Source organism: Telopea speciosissima, chromosome 9 (genome assembly GCF_018873765.1).
Source record: "Telopea speciosissima isolate NSW1024214 ecotype Mountain lineage chromosome 9, Tspe_v1, whole genome shotgun sequence".
NCBI lineage: Eukaryota > Viridiplantae > Streptophyta > Magnoliopsida > Proteales > Proteaceae > Telopea > Telopea speciosissima.
Window position 1 is genome coordinate 12,521,016 of NC_057924.1, and position 22,546 is coordinate 12,543,561.

Below are 22,546 nucleotides of genomic sequence, written 5' to 3' on the forward strand. Positions count from 1 at the left end.
TTGCTTCTACTTTTCATAAAACAAAAAAAACAAAAAAACATATTTTAGTATCTCTTTACCCTTGGTCTGTATCGATTCACTGATTTGGGAATGGTTAGGATCTCTGTCAATAACATCTGGATTGGCTCGTATCGGCCTGGATCGGTTAGTTTTACCCCTACTTTTCATACACAAAAAAAAAAAAAATATATATATATTCTATTATCTTTTTAAACTTAATCCGTACCGATTTACCGGTCTGGGATTGGTTAGGAATCGGTATTGGCCTTTAACGATACGAATATGAATTGGTCGATCCGACCAATCCGTTAAGAATTCCTCAAACCATGATCATAAAAGAGAATAGGTAATCAATCGGTTACATCCAACTAGGAGGGTCAAATGTATGCAGCCTTACCCAGTTACCCCTGTTTCCAGAGATGTTGTTTCCAGGACTTGAACCTGTGACCAAGGGTTCAGCAAGTGAGCACTTGACTAACATGCCAAGCACGACCTGCTATTCAAAGGCGTATGAAACTCATAAACCACCTATTTGTTATTAAAAGTCTAAGTGTGTGGGAATTTTTTTAAGAAGTAGTACGTGGAGTGTTTTGAGCATGGTTTAAGGTATCCATATCAGATCGTCTGATACGATTGATACTGCACCGTTTTAAAAGTGGCCGATAACGTATCAGTTAAGTGGTATGGAAGAGATATCAATAATTAAAACAACGGAAAAAGTTCTCTGTCCGGGAGTGTGGCCTACGCCAGCACTTCCATGAGTCTATCTCTCTCCTCCCCATGTGAAAAGACACCTCTGCCCTCTTGTTTTAAGGAGGAGAGAGATAGACACATGGGAGTGCTGGCGTAGGCCACACTCCCGTACAGAAAACTGCTTCCCTTAAAACAATATATTGGGGGAAGTTTTCATACACGGTCGTATCCCCTCTCACAAAGAGCTGGAAAAGTCATAAACCGCCACCCATTAATTAATGCCTTGAAACTCCCACCCTCTTACACACGGCTTACGCAACCGTATATAAAAAATTTCCCCCCAGTATATTTTAAGAAAAACTAAGGGTAAATTTGTTCGATAAAACCAATTGGTACTTATATCGTATCAATATCATATCAATTTTGAAAGTGATAGATACCCGATCCATTACCAAACATTAAAAGTCTGAAACCATGGGTTGGAGATTGCGTCTTCGAAAGAAGTTTTTCCTACTGTTTCACGTTTGTAATTTGGATCCTCGGCCTCCAGGCAGCGACGCTAGCGTGTGGTCTCACACAGGCAGGGTGTAGGGTGTAGACCCCACCTGAGCAGGGTGCTCGGGCAGTGGATGGAGCGGTCATTTCACTCCTGCCTGTGTGGAAGCACACTGGCCGTGCGGCTGCCAGGACGCAGGGGATCAGGGTCCGTGGTTCCTATCCAACCTTGTCGAAATATCTCAAGGCCACCTTCATTTTTCTTTACTCTATATCAGACTCCAGTGACCAAGCTCGTAACTGATCATGACCTGATCGAGTAGAAGCATCTCTCTTCGCTCGCTCGCAGTGTTGGTTACTCGCTAGTTGCTTGCTCAAATTGAAAGCTCAATGGATCAAATAGAGCACAAGTACATTGATGTAAGAGGGCTCAAGCTTCACCTAGCCGAGATCGGAAATGGTCGGAATTCCATGGGCGTTTTCATTTACCTTCATCCGTCTTACTATCTTCTTCTTTTTTTTTTTTCTGTTTTTCCTCCCTAATTACTCCCTCTTGCAGGCTCCTCAGTGGTGGTGTTCTTGCATGGATTCCCGGAGATATGGTATTCATGGAGGCACCAGATGATCGCCGCCGCCAATGCCGGATTCCGGGCAATAGCACCCGATTTCAGAGGCTATGGTCTCTCCCAGCAGCCCCTCGAACCCGAGAAGGCCTCATTCAAGGATCTTCTTGAAGATCTCCTTGTCATTCTCGACTTCTTCTCCATTCCAAAGGTATAATTAAATTATTCTTTAGTTGTGATATACCAATCCAATTCTCCAAGTCAATTCTGTTCGGTTTAATTTTCAATTTTCATTTCTGGGTTTGCGCTTGGGCTCATTTCAGTTAGTTTTATACATATCTGTAACATCTCAAAAAAAATAAATAAATAAAATTCTGAGTAATTTCATTAATTACTCTGCTTGTCCTGATCTTCTAACTAGTTAGCTTCTTCTTCATATCATCAATTCTTGATAAGAAGTTCCTGTAAAAGATTTTGGTGTTTTCAGAACTCCCTAGATGAAGCTTTTACCTAGGTTAATTAGCCTTTGGAAGTCAATTAATCTACTTGTTCATCATAACTTGTAGCTTTGGAAATAGAATCTCAATCTTTGAAAATAAGAATAGACATTCTGGATTCTGTCATTTGTATTTAAACTGTACACATACACACATGCATTTCATTTCTTAGACTAAAATAAAAATTGATATACAATTTCCCACCATGTCTGTCTCCTTAAAACTATGAGTGCAGGTTTTCATTGTTGGGAAAGATTTTGGATTCCGTCCTGCTTACCAATTCGCACTTCTTCACCCAGAGAGGGTGTCAGGAGTGGTTACTTTGGGGGTTCCATACATTCCCTCTCCTGTATCATTATTTGGTGACCTTCCTGAAGGCTTCTACATTTTGAGATGGCAGGTAATGTGTTCTTGTTCTTGCCATTTAGTACTTCTCTGTCACAGAGATCACTTCATATTCAATCCAAAATGTTTGTGTGAAATTTTCCTTGCTGTAGCGCACAGAACATTTGAATACAAGTATTGATCACTAATTCTGATTCAGAGATCCTTGAGGAATTCATTTATTTGAAGAAAATGTTAATTGCTGTATCTGTGATCATTTTAGAAACCTGGACGAGCTGAAGCAGATTTTGGTCGATTCGATGTTAAGACAGTGATACGGAACGTCTACATTCTCTTCTCAGGAAGCGAACTACCAATAGCTGCTGAGGATCAAGAGATAATGGACCTGGTGGTTCCTTCTTCTCCTCTACCAACATGGTTCACTGAGGAAGATCTTGCTGTCTATGCCTCATTATATGAAAAATCTGGATTCTGTACTCCATTGCAAGTCCCGTATAGGTAAAAGGAACTCTCCTATCTTTCAAATTAATTTAATAAGGACAAATGAATACATATAAGCTCCCCAAAGGGGAAGAAGGAACAGAAAAAGGTAAAGAACAAGATAACAGAAACCATCCTCAAGAGGAAGATCCTATGAGAGAGCAACAAGCCTATTTTTGGGGGGTGTCCAAGCAAGATTCAACAAAATGTGATCAAGCTTATTCCAGACATTAGAGGAGATAGTATCCTAAATTTGCTGATAAGATCTAGATTTACTGGTTTATCTTCTCAAATTCCTCTCTATCCAAATATGATTGATAGTTGCACAGAAGGCAAGCTTGCCCATTAAATCACAACAAGACTTCCCACTGAATCTTCTACTAACCCATCTCCAGTCCCCTTCAAAATCAAGGGGCCTTCTCCTAGTTGGCTAGCATCTGCTGAGCATTCCTCCCTAAATATGAGAGAAAAAGGCGGGACATTTGCTATGCTGGAGAAAAGACTGTTGGGAGAGTTTGAGTTAGGGCTCTCCACACTACAAAGTTGTGGTGCGGGATATGACCTTTCAACCAGACAATATCATGCCAGGGGACGATGGGTGCTTGGAATCGCACTAAATTCCAAGCCAAATAGACATAGGACTCTTTTTTTTTTTTTTTTTTTTGTGATAACCATGCACTTGTATACTTAAGCTAAGGCTTTATGCAGGACCTTACAAGAAGAGTTGAGCTTGGCTGATGCAAGAGTCCAAGTTCCTGCATTGCTGATCATGGGTGGAAAGGACTATGTCCTAAAATTCCCTGGACTGGAGGACTACATAAGGAGTGGAAAAGTGAAAGACTATGTCCCTGATTTGGAGATCACATTCTTGCCCGAAGGAACACATTTCGTTCAGGAACAATTTCCAGACCAGGTGAATCAGCTCGTCCTAACCTTCCTCAAGAAGCATGCTCCCTAAACTTCTCAGTAATGTTTGTAGAAGATTATTGAATGATATATCTCATGGATGCTTGAAATATGTAATAATTAGATTTGAACAAAAAATGAAATTATTCAGGACATATCCAACAATGTACTGGTTACTCCCCCTGCCCTCATCAAAAGCAATCCTTTTCTCAAGGAATCGTCATGTACACGGGTTGTACAAATCGGGTTACAACCGTGCCTGAATCAATTATGGTTCCGAGTTGTACTTGGACCACTTATTCGTTGCCGATATTCAAGAGTTGTCCTTATACGATGAGAGCTGTGGTTTGGTTCTTTACAACGAGGTTGGATAGGTAGGTGAAATGCTGCGTCCTTGGCAGTCAAGTGGATGACCGTGTCAGTCCATGACTCATGACTCGGTTTTGGGTGGATAGAATGGCGAGCATTTTCCGTAGAGATGCAAACGGAACGAATACGGTTGGGATATTGATTGAATTTAGATATTCCCAGATGTGGATACGGATGCAAATGGAATTTGGATTTTTAACTATCCAGTTACATCACTGACTTGTGTAATCTAGACTGTTCTTCCTCCGAGCACTCTCACTTCATGTGTCTTGGTAATCTTAGTCTCATGATTCTCATTTCCTCATTCTCTAGAACTTGTTGAATCTTCAAAAACCTTCAAGATCATTAGTACTTAAGTTTTAATTATTTGTTGAATACCTATTTGAATTGGAAAATTGTTTTTTGGGTTATCTGAATTCGAGTCTGAATACCCTTAATGCTTAAAATGATACAAATACCCTTAAATGAATACATATGCGAATTGAATTCCTATTGTCGAATTTCCGTTTACATCCCAAATTTTCCATAGATGTGGCGAAAAGGAAGCTCGGAGTGGTTGAAAGGGGTGAAAAGGCATGGCTCATTGGCTTTGGCTATTGAGATATCCTCTAGTTCCCTACCCGGCCTAGTTTCTCAGTTCCTCTAATTGGGGGGGGGGGGGGGAAGGGGGTGGACCCCACCCGAGCAGAGTGTTTGGGCAGGGGTAGGGTGGTCATTCTCGTCCCCCCTTGTTAGAGGAATTGGGGAACTGGGTTGGGCAGGGAACGGGAGGAGATAATTTTCCAATAAATAGGGAGAAGAAGAGGAATGCTAGATTATCACCTCAATTTGCCTGCCCGTTAATTTCCTCAATTCCCTCTAATAGAGATACATTCACGTTGATCTCATAGCCATTATTGGGATTCTCCCCTCTTTGATGGATGGAGAGTGTATGGTGGCTGCTTCAGAAATAGATGTAGAGTAATTGCCCAAAAAAGAAATCTTCAAGCTTTGGTCTTCTCGATCAGAAGATAAAGAGTATTACTGATCAGAAGAGCATAATAGAGTCTAATTATATATACACTTATTGTCATCCTCCAAATATTTATAAGATCGAATTCACAACTGAGCATGAAGCTACCTATTCACACAAAAGTAACTCTGACTCATGTCTTCAAAACTATGTACTAAACATCTCACTGCAGAAACAATGCAATACCATCTCTTTGCTTAGTTATTTTGGTGCCTTGGATTGTAGACTCAGCACTTTTTGAACATCATCAAAATGCCTCTGTGATTTGCAGTTGAATTTAGGGAAATAGAACGCTACCAGGTTGTGCGCTTTGTGTGGCTCCCATGCCTAGACACACAAGGCGCCACCTTGACCGCCTGAGATTTTCGCCTTTGCATGGGGACCAGACAGTCATTATTTTCAAATGGTCAAGGTGCCATATGTGTTGCACATAAGGATGTAAACGGATCGAATTCGGTTGGATAGTGGTATTTTTATATTCGTATCCGATTATATTCGCTCGGATTCAGATAGTATCCTATTAGTTTTAGGACGGATTCGAATAGTGATTTTTTTAATATTGATTCTCCTAAATGGATATGAAGTTAGATCGAATACAGATTTTTGACTATCCGTTGACATTTTTACTGTTTTGCTGATGAGGGTTAGGATTGAGACTTGAGAGTTCAATGACTACTCTTTCTTCTACTCTTCTTTGGCTTCTCTATTCTTCTTTGGCTTTGATTTTCTTACCTTTTTACTTTTTACTTTATCTTGTATTTATTTTAAGGGTAAAGTACACGTACCCCCCTATAATGCACCCAATATTCCTCGTACCCCCTGAGCTTCTGATAAGTCCATGTATCACCCATCAATATTCCACGTACCACCTCTGCTTTACCCCCCCTAATGCCATTTAAGTCCACACCAAGTATTAAATGCTAAAAGATTACCAAACTACCCTTTCTTTTATCTTTTCTAAAATCTGAAAAGACCTAATTGCCCTGACCTATTTGCTAAAATTTGAAAAGATCAAAATGCCATCATCTTCCCCAAATCATCATCTTCTTTTACATACCCACCACCACCACCGCTTTAGAATAGATATGCAAATACCACCACCTCTCTCTGTTATTTTTAGTTTGGAAAAGACTATTTTACCTTTGTGCTAAAACATTAGATAAAAAATTACAATACTACCCTTTTCATCATCTTCAACTTAAAACACCCATATCTATCTTTCTCCTCCACCGCCACTAGCACTACTGCTGCCGTCTCCTCCACTGCCTTTGTTCTGAGTGTTTATAGTGTTGTTCAAACGGCAGAGCTGCAAGCATAGTGGAATCATTCTTACAGTAACAAATGATGTATCTATACCACCGAATATAATCTGCAAATCTAATCGATCGCCCACCTTGCCCTATTTGCACCACTAGACATATGAATGCAATAATGAACGGGTTACATTTCAAGAATGGGGATGAAGCTCGGTTGGACAATTTGATGATTTGAACAAAAATCACCCACAAGGCCGCAATGTCTGTGAATGTTGAGTTTCCATTGGACTTGGGAATTGTGAGGAAGAGAGAGAGATGGGTATTTGATTTCTACCAGTCCCACCGTGTTGATCGCCCCTCTTTGTGGTTGTTTTTCAATTCCTAAAATTCTTCTTTCTTTGTTTATTTTTTTTTGTTTTCTCCATTTTTTCCTTTCGTTTTTCCTCCAATCATGCCTAGATTTCGTAAGCGATTAAAACTCAATTAATCCCAATTTTTTCACTTTTGCCCAAATGAAATTGAATTTAATCCATTCTAGAGACCAGATGTCCGATTCCCAGAAATTAGGTTAACCCACCCAACCTCTGTTCACTTTCTATGACGTAACCATAGCTAACTAATTATCACCCCAAATGTTTATTGGGTTCTCGGCATCTACTGAAACTTCTGCAGAGGCACCGAGAGTTCTGGCTTGGAGCTTCAGTGATGAAGGAAGCGCTAAAGACATACAGACGGCCAAATTATCGGTAGGTGCAGCTTTAAATGAATAGAGGGATTGAAAGAGCGGGAAGTTGCAGTAAAGGGGCGGGATTGCAAAGGGGTGCTGTTGATACAGTGATACTACTGCTACCGCTCACAGGGCTTCACGGTGGGATGGTGATGGTGTTAATGGTGGGTGGTGGTGGTGGTGGTGGGTATGTAAAAGAAGATGATGATTTGGGAAAGATAGAGGGCATTTTGATCTTTTCAAATTTTAACAAATAGGTCAGGACAATTAGGCATTTTCAAATTTTAAAAAAGATAAAAGAAAGGGTAGTTTGATCATCTTTTAGCATTTAATACCTGATGTGGACTTAAATGACATTAGGAGGGTAAAGCAAGGGTGGTACGTGGATTTATCAAAAGCTTAGGAGGATACGAGGAATATTGGGTGCATTATAAGGAGTACGTATACTTTATCCTATTTTAATAGATATGTGATTCCATGTATCAAAATGCAGGAAACAATATATATAAACTAATAGAAAATCTAAAAAAAGAATCACATTATTTTTATTTATATAATTATAAAAATAAGAAAATAAAATCCTAGCTTAATCGGATAGATGGACACAAAGATATATTTCAAACATTTGCTAAATAAAATTGAATAATAATCGATCGGATAGGGGGATTATCATATTCATATCCGATTAGTTTCGAACGGATTTGAATTCTCTTAAACGGATACAAACATGGATCGAATATGGATTTTCGAATATTCGTTAACATCCTTAGTTGCGCACGACCAGATAGCGTTCTTTCTTCATAATTATTAGTAATACTGAAAAAGAAAATTAACAATTAACGCTTCCAGATTTGAAAAAATATATATTTGATTGCAACTCCCAAGTCTAATTTGCAAAACAAGGAATATTCTCAAAAAGAAATGAAAAAGGCAATAATCAAGTGAAATGCAAAGCATGAAAGCACAAACACTTGAGCTGAAGTTTAGCTCAAGAATTTTTTTTGTTCTTTAATCAAATCTTCAAGGGATACTTCAGTCCACTCATGGCCCTCTACTGGAATGGAATTGGGTTACCATAAAGTGGGAAGGCACACCGGCACCGGCGCATACAAAGGGGGATTAGAAGTGTATATAGTGAGCATCAGGTGTTCCCTTTTAATTTTGAGTTAATATCAATGAAATTTTATTTTTTCTTTCCCCGAATTATCAAACGACTACCAGTAAAGCCCCCCGTGCACGACTCTGCATGCTTCTTGTTAAGTTGTTATATTATTTTCAAATAATGGTTTTTAGTCAAAGTTTCAAAAAAATGCTTTTTACACCTTCCCTCCTTTTGTCTCTTTTTACACTTTCATTCTATTTTTTTATTTGAATTTGTTGTGTACTTTTGTGCAAGAAGCAACTTGAAGCTCAAGAATAGTCTCACATTGATTTTGGGAGAGGAACTTGAGTGGTTTATATATATGATTGGTTTATTGAGGATGTGAGCCCCTTGGAGAGATAGTCACCCTTCTCTCACATGTGTGAGGGGTTTCTGAGATGCTTTTGAATCGTACACGCCGTAGCCACAGTGGCTTGCAACTCAATTGGTGAAAAGGGCTGTGGCCGTGGCCGTTTATCACCTCCAATTTGCTGCCCACTCCAATTCCTCTAATAGGGGGAGTGGACCCCACCTTGGGCAGCCTTAGGCAGTTTGTTCAGGTAGGGGATAGGATGGTCATTTCCACCCCCTATGTGAGGAATTGGAGGAATTGAAGCGGGCAGCGAATTTGAGGGGATAACGATTCATCACTCACATTGATATTTCTTGTTACTTTCCTTTATGGATACATGTAATCCGGAAATCATACCAAACCCGACTATAGTCTTATACAAATCGATAAAAAAAACTAGGCCAACACAAAACTGAAAACTTCCTCAACGGTTTGGTTTTGGGTTGGCCCAATTATGAACCAAAACCGATTAAGATTAATCGAACCTACTGATTGACATCGTTAGTGGGAGGCTGTGGTACATATAATAAGGGAGGGAGGATGAAGGAGAGAGAAAATGTAAAGAAAAAACAATAAACATATCAATGTGATTGAGTTTCTTTGAGCACACCACTTGAAGGATCTTTTCCCATTAACAGAAATAAATTAAGGTTCATATTACTTGAAGGATCTTTTCCCATTAATAGAAATCAATTAAGGTCCATATTAGATATGCGCTTAATAAAGTAACCCCAAGGGGTCAGCACTATTGGCGAAAGGGGTCATGAGTTCAAACCATCTTAGGGCCTATCCCTCCGTCCCCTATTAAAGCTCTCTAATTTCCAAAAAAAAAAGTACGCCCATACATACCATGCACCATGGATCCAAAATAGGTTTTTTGGCTCAATGGGCAATGTCGATCTAAACATAAATGGTTCAATAAAATGGGTCTACAATAAAATTTTGTGCATGAGCTTTCTTTATTCAAATCCTTCTATACTAATTTTTTATTTTATTTTATTTTAAGTCCAACATAAAAAACCATTACACAATCACAGAGAAGAAAAGAAGAGAAAAGAAAAGCGTCTGTCAGCTGGTCTCACGGCTGCACAGATATATATTAACTGAACTAGTTCGTAAGAAACATAATGGAGAGACTTACCTCTCCGTGAAGGATCAAAGGATTGTCTAAAGCAATAAACACCTGCAATTTATTCATGAACGATCAATGAAACCGGTTGTGGAAGTGACGAAGATTCACAACAACGATCACAAAGAGTCTGTCTATAATATTTTCCAAGAAACAGAAATAGGCACGCCTCCATGATTTCTTCACAATCAAGCTACCACAAACTCCCCAAAATCCCACGATGAAACCCAATGCCATGCCACTGTAGAACCATATCTTTTCTTCTTCATCATCGTTGCCGTTAGAAACCCCCTCATCTTGGGGTGTTTCATCACCATCATCATCACCGGGGCACTTGTTTGAAAGCGGTGGACCACAAAGTTGTGGATTACCAAAGTAATTGGATGATTCACTGAGCGTTTGAAGTTGGTTCCCAGAAGGTATTCTCCCTGACAAGTTGTTATGGGAGAGATTCAAGTGACTCAAGAAATTTAAGGATGACATGCTTTGTGGAATCTCCCCAGAAAGTTGGTTCCCTGAGAGATCAAGGCTTTCTAATAATTTCATGTTCCCAATATTCTTTGGGATTTTCCCAGTTAGATGATTTATCGACAAATTCAAAAGAACCATTGTTGAAAGCATTGTTATCCCTGTTGGTATGTTTCCTGATAAATTATTGTTTGAAAGGTCCACAACCTTAATTTACCATTTCAAGAATCCAACCTTGGTATGCAAGTTCTCTTCCTTTTGCAACAATACTCATGGTTTCATGATTTTCAACAGGCCCTATTATCTCTCGATCAATAAAACCACTCAAATTGCCTAAACATGTTGGAATGAATCCTGAAATTTTGTTTTGAGCTAGAACCAAGATGCGAAGATAGGTAAGATTACATACCTGTTGAGGAATTTTTCCAGTGAATGAGTTTGCCCGTAGATTTAGCATCGTCAGATGCAGTAGGTTCTCTCCAATCCATGTTGGTAAGATTCCGGAGAAGTTATTATTGCCAAGGTCAAGACTAACCAAAGATGTGCAATATTTTAGAGATGACGGAAGCTCCCCATAAAGACGGTTGTTGCTCAATATCAATCTTTCAAGGGAAGGCAGAAAACCTATCGAACTTGGAATTTTACCAGATAAGTTGTTGTTCGATAGATATAGAAATCCCAAACTTTGCATAACCTTCCAATCAATAGACGACAGTTCTCCAGATAAATGATTGTTTGAAAGATCTAATTCAAACAACAATGGCATTGTTTGACCAAAGTTGGAAGGAATTGGCCCTGAAAATAAATTTTGTCCGAGGAATAGGGAGGACAAATTAGTAGAAGAACATAGAGAAGGGAGAGGACCTTCTAAGTGGTTTGAGCTCAAGTCCACTTGGTAGGTGTCCTGTCTAACAATGCTTGCTGGCATGGTACCACGCAGTCTGTTTCTGGAGAGATCCAAATATTGGAAGGAGAACGACTTCCAAAACCATCCTGGTATGGTGTCTGAAATACTGACATTCCTGAGGGTTAAATCGGTAAGTAGATTTTGACTTCTAAGCCATTGTGGAAAATTAACCATTGGAAAGTCGAACAATTCCAAATAATCAAGTTTAAAAGGAGGAACCCATTCTTCTGCTTGTTCTCACATCAAAAACCAAATTGTTGTTTCTAGACATTGAAGATATTGATAATTTTTTCAAATTTGTGAGTTTTGTAAAATGATGTTCCGAAGTTGAACCCTCCCAGTAATTCCATGATATATCCAAAGAGACCAAATTTGAGAGTTGTCGCCCGAAGCTTTCAGGAATGGGCCCACTTATTTGATTATCAGAGAGATCCAAATAGACCAAATTTGAGAGTTGTCGTCTGAAGCTTTCATGAGGAATGGGCCCACTTATTTGATTAGAAGAGAGATCCAATTGTTTCAAGGACAAGAAGCGTCCAATTGATATAGGCAAATGCCCACTTAGCCCACTATAACTCCAAACTAAAATCTCCAGGCTCTTGTTAATTACTACCGAATCCAGACAAACCATCTACAAATGCACCCACATCACCACCACCACCACCAACGTAGTTGGATGACAAATCTAGCCTACGCAACTTCCATAGACTTCCTACCAGCAACTGCTGGGCTCTTCCAGATGCAGCATCTCCACCTCCAATACTGTGAATACTACTAATGTTGTTGGAATAAGAGAAGTTAAGGATGAGTTGATTTGAGTTAAGATCAAGATCTTCAAGGCTGCTAATATTTAACAACCAATGTGGTAGAAAGGAATTATTAAAGTAGTTCCCAGAGAGATCAAGCACCGAAAGGGATGTAAAATTAACAACAATTGATGATGGAAGGGTATCAGAAGAAGAAGGAAGTGTTTGGAGTTGGCAATAAGACAACTTTAACTCTCGAAGCAAAGAAAGCTTATTAAAAGCTTGGAACCAATCATCTGCTGCATTGCTAAGGTTGACGTATCCCATATCGAGGTACTCCAAAGAAGAGAGACCGGAGATCCAGTCCAAGTTGTCTACACGCAAAACCTTATAATAACTCTCACTAAAGGAATCGAAGTCATTACCCAAAGAAGAAAGATCTAGATGATGCAAGGTAGATAGGTTTCCCAGGTGAGGAGGAACTGTGCCAACAAATAATGAATGAGAGAGATTGAGGTACCTCAACTTCTTGAATGAACCAAGAAAGTTTGGGATTTGAATTCCCCCAAAATCATTCGAGCTCAAATCCATGTATTTCAACTGTTTCAAGTTTAGCAAAGAAGGGTTTATCTCACCGCTCAAGCGTGACCTCATGAACGCTTCAGTAGCAGTATTATCATCATCAAAAGGATATTGAGATGGGTTGTGGAGGTTGAGGTGGATCACATGTCCAGTTCTGTTACTGCAACGTACCCCTCTCCATCTGCAACAATCTTCTTCATCGCCAGTTGTCCAAGAAGAGAGCCGGCAAGCATGATCTTGATTGATACCTTCTTTGAACTTGAGGAGTGCCTTCCTCTCCATCTCTTTGCAACGCACGTTGTTGGGGGGATCTCCATTATTAATAATAGGATTGCACGAACTGAACCCCACCTGTAAGAATATAAAAAGCAGCAGCAAAAGAAGAATGGACTTATTGCTGCTGCTGCTACTACTGCAATCCATCATGAATTCATAACTCACTCACTCACTCACCAAAATCAAGAAAACTAATTAAAAGTTGTTAGTTTCACTAGCTTTTTTTTTTTTTTGGTTTTCTTCTTTCCAGCCCAAATCATACGGGTCTTCTCTGTTAGTCCAAGTCTTCCAACTACTACTATTCTAAATTCCAACTAGTCAAATTCATAGAATTCCTATTTGCAATCAGAAGATATTTCACTAGTTTTTGTTTTTTTTTGTTTTTTTCCAACCCAAATCTTACGGATCTTCTCTGTGAGCCCAGCCAAATTGGACTATTTGCCATTTTGTTTACCGGTCTCTTTCATTCATTTATTGAATGGGCAAATTTTCAACCAAAAGAAAAAAACATTTGAAGTAGAAGTCATCCTATTAAAAACATAACCTCCTGCGAGTGGGGAGGGGGGGAGGTTTGAAAATCGTTTAGGGTTTTTTCGATTTTTCAATTTTCAATCTAAACGATTTGAAGAATATGCGAGCAATTTGATCACTTTATTCTTTAATTCTGATGAATTTTTATCATAAAGGTATTTTTGGTCATTAGAAGTAGAAGTCATGCTATTAAAAACCTCAAATTCGATTTGAAACTGAATAGTTTTGTCTTTAATCCTTATCTCCAATTCTTAGACGTTAAACCCCAAGTGGTACGTAAGTCAGCAAGGGACCCCACACCTCAAGTAGAAGTCTAGAGTTGGACTATTCTCCACTCCACCCCTTGGGGTTAGCCTACGCAGCTTCCATAGATCTAGTTCCTCTCCAACAACCTGCCCCACTTCCCTGCCTCCCTCCTATTATATACAAACGGAAAAAATTTTGCTACTATCCTTGTAGTAAGAACAAGGCTAGCAGTCAAGGAAATGGAATAAATCATTTTCCCTTTGGGTTCATAAATATCCTCTTAGGTATTAATATTTTCTAAAACACTCCTTAAGATCTCATATCTTTGACTGCCAGCTAGCCTTGGACCAGGGACATTCCTACTTCTTGTATAGCAACAAAATTTTGTTCGACACAAACAAAGGTGGATCCCACCTGGGCAAAATATTCAGTACTAATACCATATCAATATCATATCGGTTTTGGATGTGATCGATACCCAACCCAATACCATGCACTAATAGTCAAAACCCTTGGGTTGCACTAATAGTCTAAAACCATGGTCTGGAGATTGCTTCAATTCATCTGTTGAAAGTTTGTTAGGTTTCTATCCCACCTTATCAAAATACATCAAGGACACCTTCATTTTTCTTTACTATATATATCCCCTGTTACACTCCGTTCAGACCCCAGTGACCAAGCTCGTAACTGATCATGACCTGATCGAGTAGAAGCATCTCTCTCTCTCTCTCTCTCACTCGCAGTGTTGGTTACTGGGTAGTTGCTTGCTTAAACTGAATGCTTAATGGATCAGATAGAGCACAAGTACATTGATGTAAGAGGGCTTAAGCTTCACCTCGCCGAGATCGGAAACGGTCGGTCTTCCTTAGCGTTTGCATTTACCTTCATTCCTGTTACTATCTTCGTTTTTTGTTTTCTGTTTTTTCTCCATAATTACTCCCTCTTGCAGGCTCCTCAGTGGTAGTGTTCTTGCATGGATTCCCAGAGATATGGTATTCATGGAGGCACCAGATGATCGCCGCCGCCAATGCCGGATTCCGGGCAATAGCACCCGATTTCAGAGGCTATGGCCTGTCTCAGCAGCCCCTCGAACCCGAGAAAGCCACATTCAAAGATCTTCGTGAAGATCTCCTCGTCATTCTCGACTTATTCTCCATTCCCAAGGTATAATTAATTATTCTTTAGTTTGTGATATACCAATCCAATTCTCCAATTCAATTCTGTTCGGTTTAATTTTCAATTTTCATTCCCCAACCCCCTCCCCAAAAAAAAATATCTGAGTAATTTCATGAATACATCTCTTAGGCCTCTGTCGTACTCTGTTTGTCCTGTAAATGAACTTAAATTGCACATTCATGGAATCAGAGGATTTGAAAATTTGATGTGATTTAGCAATTTCACAAACCTATAAAAAATAAAAAGTTGTTTGTTCCATGGGCTTTCTGGAAATATAGAGGGAGTGGAAAAGAAAAGAAGCTAAAAACAATCTGGGTTTCACATAGAAGCACAAGCTTTATGTAGGTAAGTCTACACCTTTGAATAACTTGAAGAGAATCATCAGCAGTAAGTAGTCTGTGTCTGTGTCTGGGTGTTTTAGTTTTCATCTGATCTTCTAACTAGTTAGCTTCTTCTTCTTCTTCATATCATCAATCCTTGAAAAGAAGTTCCTGTAAAAGAGCTTGGGGTTTTCAAAATTCCCTAGATGAAGCTTTTACCTAGGTTAATTAGCCTTTGGAAGGCACTTAAACTACTAGTTCAACATAACTCGTAGCTTTGGAAATAGAATCTAAACCTTTGAAGATAAGAATAGACATTGTAGATTCTGTCATTTGTGTTTAAACTGTACACATACACACTTGCATTTCATTTCTTAGACTAAAATAAAAATCGATATGCAATTTCCCACCATGTCTGTCTCCTTAAACTATGAGTGCAGGTTTTCATTGTTGCGAAAGATTTTGGAGCTCGTCCTGCGTACCAATTCGCAATTCTTCACCCAGAGAGGGTGTCGGGAATGGTAACTTTGGGGGCGCCATACGTTCCCTCTCCTGTATCATTATTTGGTGACCTTCCTGAAGGCTTCTACATTTTTAGATGGCAGGTAATGTGGTGTTGTTCTTGCCATTTAGTGCTTCTCTGTCACAAAGATCACTTCATATTCGATCTAAAAAATGTTTGTGTGAAATTTTCCATTGACTAGCGCACAGAACATTTGAATACAAGTATATATTGATCACTAATTCTAGTTCAGAGATCCAACATCTCTCAGGTTAATTGAGGTTTTCATTTATTTGAAGAAAATGTTAATTCTTGTATCTGTGATCATTTTAGAAACCTGGACGAGCCGAAGCAGATTTTGGTCGATTCGATATTAAGACAGTGGTACGGAACATCTACATTCTCTTCTCAGGAAGCGAAATACCAATAGCTTCTGAAGATCAGGAGATAATGGACCTGGTGGATCCTTCTTCTCCTCTACCAACTTGGTTCACTGAGGAAGATCTTGCTGTCTATGCCTCTTTGTATGAAAAATCTGGATTCCGTACTCCATTGCAAGTCCCTTATAGGTAAAAGGAGCTCTCCCATCTTTTTTCAACTTTCTACCATTGTTTCTTTTGCATCCTCAAAACCCACTTCAATGAGGACAAATGAATACATATAATCTCTCCAAAGGGAAAGAAGGAATGGAAAAAGGAAAAAAAAAACAAAACAAAACAAAACAAGAGATCAGAAACCACCCTAAAGGGGTATTTCTTTGATCCTAAGAGAGAGCAACATGCCTATATTTGGGGGTGTCCAAGCAAGATTCAACATAATGTGATCAAGCTTGCCGCACACATCAAAGGAGATAACGTCCTAGATCTAGATTTCCTGGTCTATCTTCTCAAATTTCTCTCTATTCAAATATGATAGATAGTTGCACAAAAGGCAAGCTTGCCCACTGAGTCTCCATTCCCTTCCAAAATCAAGGGGCCTTCTCCTAACTGGCCAGCATCTACTAAGCATTTGCTATGCTGGAGAAAAGACTGTTGGGAGAGTTTTGAGTTGGATCTCTCCACACTACGAAGTTGTGGTGTGGGATATGACCTTTAAACCAGACAACACCATTCCAAGGGACGATGAGTGCTCAGAATCGCACCAAATTCCAAGCCAAGGAAGAAAAGAACACTCTAGAACATGATCGACACTCCTCTTTGGCCTCAATCAAACTAGAAGATCTAATATAGCCATCTTACTAGAACACAACAAGACATAGCTCGCTATAGACATAGGATAACTTTTTTATTTTTTGGTGATAACCATGCACTTGTATGCTTAAGCTAAGGCATTATGTAGGAGGACCTTACAAGAAAAATTCAGCTTGACTGATGCAAGAGTTCAAGTTCCTGCATTGCTGATCCAAGGTGGAAAGGACTTTGCCCTAAAATTTTCAGGACGGGAGGACTACATAAGGAGCGGAAAGGTGAAAGACTATGTCCCTGATTTGGAGATCACATTCTTGCCCGAAGGAACACATTTCGTTCAGGAACAATTTCCAGACCAAGTGAATCAGCTCGTCCTAACCTTCCTCAAGAAGCATGCTTCCTAAACTTCTCAGTAATGTTTGTAGAAGATTATTGACTGATATATCTCATGGATGCTTGAAATATGTAATAATTAGATTTGAACAAAAAATGGAATTATTCAGGACATATCCAACAATGTACTGGTTACTCTCCTCCCCTCATCAAAAGCAATCCTTTTCTTAAGGAATCGTCATGTACACGGGTTGTACAAATCGGGTTATAATCGTGCCTGAATCAATTATGGGTTCCGAGTCTGACTTGGATCGAACAGTTGTTCGGTTCCTCTAATAGGGGGTCAGAAATGACGGCCTAACCCCCTGCCCGAACACATGGTCCGAGTGAGGTTAAGCTGTCATTTCCACCTTCCTATGAGAATAACTGGACAACTGTACCGGACAAGGAACCGGACAGGATAAAAGTTCTCACTTAGTTGCACATATTCAAGACTTTCCTTATGCGATGATAGCTGGGTTTTTCTTCTTTGCAACGAAGTTGGGTAGGTAGGTGAAACACACTTGGATGACCATGTCTTGGGTGGATAGAATGGCAAGCATTCGCCGTAGTCGAATACAGTGCAGATGTGATGGTATTCAGATATTCCCTGACTAGATATGAATATCTTAAATAGATACGAATGCAAATCGAATTTGGATTTTCAACCTTACCTTCTTTCGCCTCGATAGATTAGAAATTCACTCTCAATCCATGTTTTCTTAGTTGTCTTAGTCACATGATTCTCATTTCCTCATTCTCTAGAAGTGGTTGAATCTTCAAAAATCTTCAAGATCATTAGTTAATTTTTTATTATGAGTTGGATTTCTATTCCGATGGAATAATTTTTTTCCTCGATTATCCGAATTCGTATACCCATAAACAAATACAAATGCAAATTGAATTTGGATTTTCAAATATCCGTTTAACAAATTTGTCGTCTCTCTACTTCTCTCTCTTCATAAATGGGTTGCACTGTGATATTCCCCACTCTGCTGAGGGAAGAAGAAAAGATACTACGGTTTTTTTTTTTTTTTTTGGGTAACTGTTACGATGGTTATTGAGGTGAGAGGAATCTGGGGGTTTCAACCGGTCCATTTCTAACGGATTTTATTCGGTCCTGCACATTGAGGCACAAAACTAGAACCAATCGATTACATAATCATCCTACAAAGCCAAAACTATTATATTAGTTCATTATTAGGTTGGTCGGTTACCAATTTTTAATCAGTCCTTATTCGATGAGTTAAATTATATTTTTATGCAGTTTAATCAATCAATCCTTAATTGGTTGATTAATAGGTCTTAATAGATCAGGTTTTGGGCGGTTTAATTAAGGATGTCAAAATGGAACTGAAACCGAATATCGGAATCGAAATTGACTATTTACGATTGAATCGAACTGCACCGTAGAAAAATGATCTAGTTTTGACTTTATAGGTTCTCTTTCCGGTTCGGTTTTGATTTTCACTGCAAAACTGTGATTCTAAACCGAATAAGAAACTGGAAAAATCGAATAGAAACCGATAACTCTTACTCTAATACTAACTCATGCATCACTTGGATTAATTAATAACATATAATTAATTTAATAAATAAAATTATTGCATCAACATGAAACATAAAATAAGTAAAATGTCAAGGGTTAACTATATATTATATTTGTTTAAGTATGAATTGAAAATCCTACTTTTTAATAGAAAAAATAGTTTGTTCATTATGTGAGAGAGGAGAGGAAAAAAAAACAAAGAATAGGAAAAGAAAAAGATAGGTGAAGAAGGGAAGTTTTTTTATTTTTATCACATAGGCATAGGAAATATGATGAATGAGGGAGGAGAGAATGGGAAAACATAGGAATATAAAGACCTTGAAAATCAAGGTTATCTTCATTACTGATTCCCAAAACGATACTACACAAACCGCGTGTAAATCGGTTGTGAATCGGATAACAAAAACCGAATAGAAACCGATAAAACTGGACCGTATACAAAATGATTCTGATTTTGGCTGATTCCTATCTGGTTCAGTTTTGATTTTACCTTATCAAAATGTAAACCACACCACAACCAAACCAAATAACCAGAACCACACCGTTTGATACCCTTAGGCTTAATTAATCAATCTTAATTATTCGGTGTATCAAGTTAATTGGATTGGATCAAAACCGATCATTGGTCGAGTAATCTAAATATTATATCTATTAAAATGGAAATTAAATTATTTATCAAACAATCAATTCGATTTCATTTTTATTGGGTTGGACCCTCCATGTAAGGAAACTCGAAGAAGATCCATTTTTTGACAGAGAAGATAAGTGTTTCAAGTAAATATGTAGACATAATTAAAGATAGGGAAAAAGTTCTCTGTCCGAGAGTGTGGCCTACGCCAGCATTCCCATGAGTCTATCTCTCCTCCCCATGTGAAAAGACACCTCTGCCCCATTGTTTTGAGGAGAGAGATAGACACATGGGCATGCTAGCGTAGGCCACACTCCCATACAGAAAATTACTTCCCTTAAAGATATGTATGAATGTGTGGTAACTAGTGTAAGAATTGTGGGTGTTCAAGGTAGTGAATCTCAACAACAATTGGATTACATCACAGATCAACTTTAAACCATTGTTTGTCTGCGTTTTTCATGGATGTTAACAGGAGTTATTCAGGATGAGTTTTTGGTGTTTGCATTTTGTTGATAATATTGTTTTGTTGGAGGAGACAAAAGCAGGGATTGACGTCAAGTAGATAAGCAAAACGAAAACAGAGTATAGAGTGTGTAACTTTAGTTATACTATGACGGATAATGAGGTGGTGAAATTGATGAGAGGGAGATTCCCCAAACTGATTATTTTATGTATTTGAGCTCAATCATAAATAAAAAAGATGATATAGAAGATGATGTTTCACAAAGAATTAAAAAAAGAACGAATGAAGTGAGCTAATGCATCTGGAGTGTTGTGTGATGACATATTCCTTTAAAACTTAAAGGAGAGTTTTATAGGACAGTCGTACGACCGGCTATGACGTATGATGCAGAATGTTGGACAATTAAAAAGCATCATATAGATAAATTCAGTGTAACAGAGATGAGGATGTTAATATGGATGAGTGGCAAAACTACAAAAGATTAAGGAATGATCATATTAAAACTAATTTGGAAGTAGCTTTGATACATGATAAGCTACGAGAAAGTGATTTGAGGTGGCATGGTCATGGTCAACGGAAGCCTTTAGATGCTCCAATACAGTGGTGTGATTTGACTCAGATTGAAGGAACTAAAAGAACCAAAAGCCACCTGAAATGTCCCTACGAGAAGTGAGGAAAGACTTGCATAACTTAGGCCTTGTATCAAGTATAACCTCAAATAAAGCTAATTAGAGGCCAAGGATCCATGCAGCGGACCTCATTTAGTTGAAATAAGGTTGAATTATTGTTGTAAAGTTGAGTATTACAAAACTATCCAAAATATTATCCCTCCCTCTCTCTCACATACTCTTTTTTTTTTTTGTCCCTCACTTTCCTCTTCCTCCCCTCTTCCATTCACCACATGTGCAACTTCCCTGGCTCTGCAGCCAATGTTGGTTGGTATTCAGTGCTCGTCATCCCCATCCGAAGTTTAGCAGAGTCCCTCCAAGCATATCCTACGTATCCCTGAGAAGCAATTCTTTAGTAGGGAACATTCTAAAGCTGATTTCGATGTGCAAAGCTTGTAAAGTTTGGATCTTAGTAGCAATTTTTTCACAGGTTAGGTAGCTTTCAATCTTCTTAGACAAAAAATCTGAGCCATTTCAACTTATGGTCAAAACCAATTTCTAGGGGAAATCCTCAAAATACGAACCTCCAACGATTGATTAGAAAACTTTTGATGTTTCACAAAATGATTCAAGTTGAGAGATCCCACCAAGCTTCAAGAATTACATAAGCCTAAAGATTTTGGATGCAAGTTTTAACCAACTCAATGAGAGTATACCGGCTACAATCGGAGAATTGAAGAAACTCTCTGTTCGTATGTTAGTTAAGCAGCAGTAGAATTCAAGGCACGATAAGCATTGAATTGCTACAGATTCTGGATTTGCACAAGCTTGTCTTGACGGGTGAAATCCTTGACGAGCTAAGCACTTGTAAATTTTTTCTTGAGCTGTTAGTCTTGTCTGTAAACTGTTAGGTACTTGATCGATATGCCAAAAGCTTCGAATCTGGTGAACGTGTTAATCAAGACCTTCAACATATCCCATATTAGGCTGATCCAATTTAATACCCATACACTAGGCTAAACCCCATTAAGCACATAACATAAACCCAATCAAATCTACGTATCTTAGTTTCTTTGAAGCAAACTTGACATGTCAATCCAAATTAGAATTACTTTGCCTCGAAAGGCACAGAAGAGTTTGAAAACTATTGAGAGGCGTGAATGGATACTTCCTGCAAAGTTCATGGTGGAAAAACAGAGCACAAAGAATTCAGCCACAGAGATAAAGATGGATGAACCTCCAACAAAGATCACATGTCTAAAATTCCGGCGCAAGGGCATCAATCTGGGTCCATTGGAATTCACCGCCAAAACGAGATCCACAAGTCTGTTTCCAACATCCAAGCTTCCAAACAAGCACTTACGATTATAGGATATATAGGCTCAAAGAAATTTGTGAAACGAGATGATTCATTCATGCCTCCATTCAACCCAAAAATCTATTCAATGTTGAGAAATATTTTGCCTTCAATAAATTTGATATGTCAAGCTCATTTTCTAAGGAACTTTTGGGGAATGGCTTAAAGGCATTGGTGGTGGATGAAGTGAGGGAGTATAGGGGAAGGTAAACTGCATATGGGGGGAGGCATGGTTTTAGTGTACGGTATCGGAATGGGTATCATCAGTAAACTGCAAAATCGATACGATACTGATAAAGTATCGATCTGGATCGGTTGTATCGAACAAAATTATCTCTGTATTTCATTAAAAAAATAAGATTTTTGACCATTTTATCCCTTGTCCGTACCGTGCTACCGATACAGTATCCGTAACGATGATTAGCAAAACCGGTACATACGAAACCAATACTTAGAACCATGGGGGGAGGGGAGGGAGAGGAAAGTGAGGGTGAAAATGTAAAGAAACTGTATGTGGGTGGAGGGAAAACTAGGAAATATTGTGTGGGTAATTTGGGAAAGAAAAACCCAATTTTGAGTAATCTTGTAATTTTCCCAAATCCTCATTGATTCTTCTCCTATATATCCGTTGCACTCGGTCCAGATATGACCATGTTCGTA

The 22,546-nt window shown here is 38.7% G+C and overlaps 1 protein-coding gene across 3 annotated transcripts; it reads left to right on the forward strand.

Moving 5' to 3' along the window:
• Positions 1 to 1,569: 1,569 nt before the first annotated feature.
• On the forward strand, positions 1,570 to 17,425 carry LOC122638559 (bifunctional epoxide hydrolase 2-like). 3 transcript variants are annotated; one of them, XM_043831407.1, is made up of 6 exons: positions 1,570 to 1,648; positions 1,748 to 1,962; positions 2,484 to 2,648; positions 2,856 to 3,091; positions 3,782 to 3,846; positions 17,126 to 17,425. In XM_043831407.1, the coding sequence occupies exons 1-6, from the start codon at positions 1,579 to 1,581 to the stop codon at positions 17,308 to 17,310; spliced, it is 936 nt and encodes a 311-aa protein (XP_043687342.1). In that variant the 5' UTR covers positions 1,570 to 1,578; the 3' UTR covers positions 17,311 to 17,425. The 3 variants fall into 3 exon arrangements, with proteins under 3 accessions (XP_043687342.1, XP_043687343.1, XP_043687344.1); XM_043831408.1 differs by having other exon boundaries at positions 3,782 to 3,858; positions 17,165 to 17,424; XM_043831409.1 differs by lacking the exon at positions 17,126 to 17,425 and adding an exon at positions 14,671 to 14,859 and having other exon boundaries at positions 3,782 to 3,986.
• Positions 17,426 to 22,546: the final 5,121 nt, after the last annotated feature.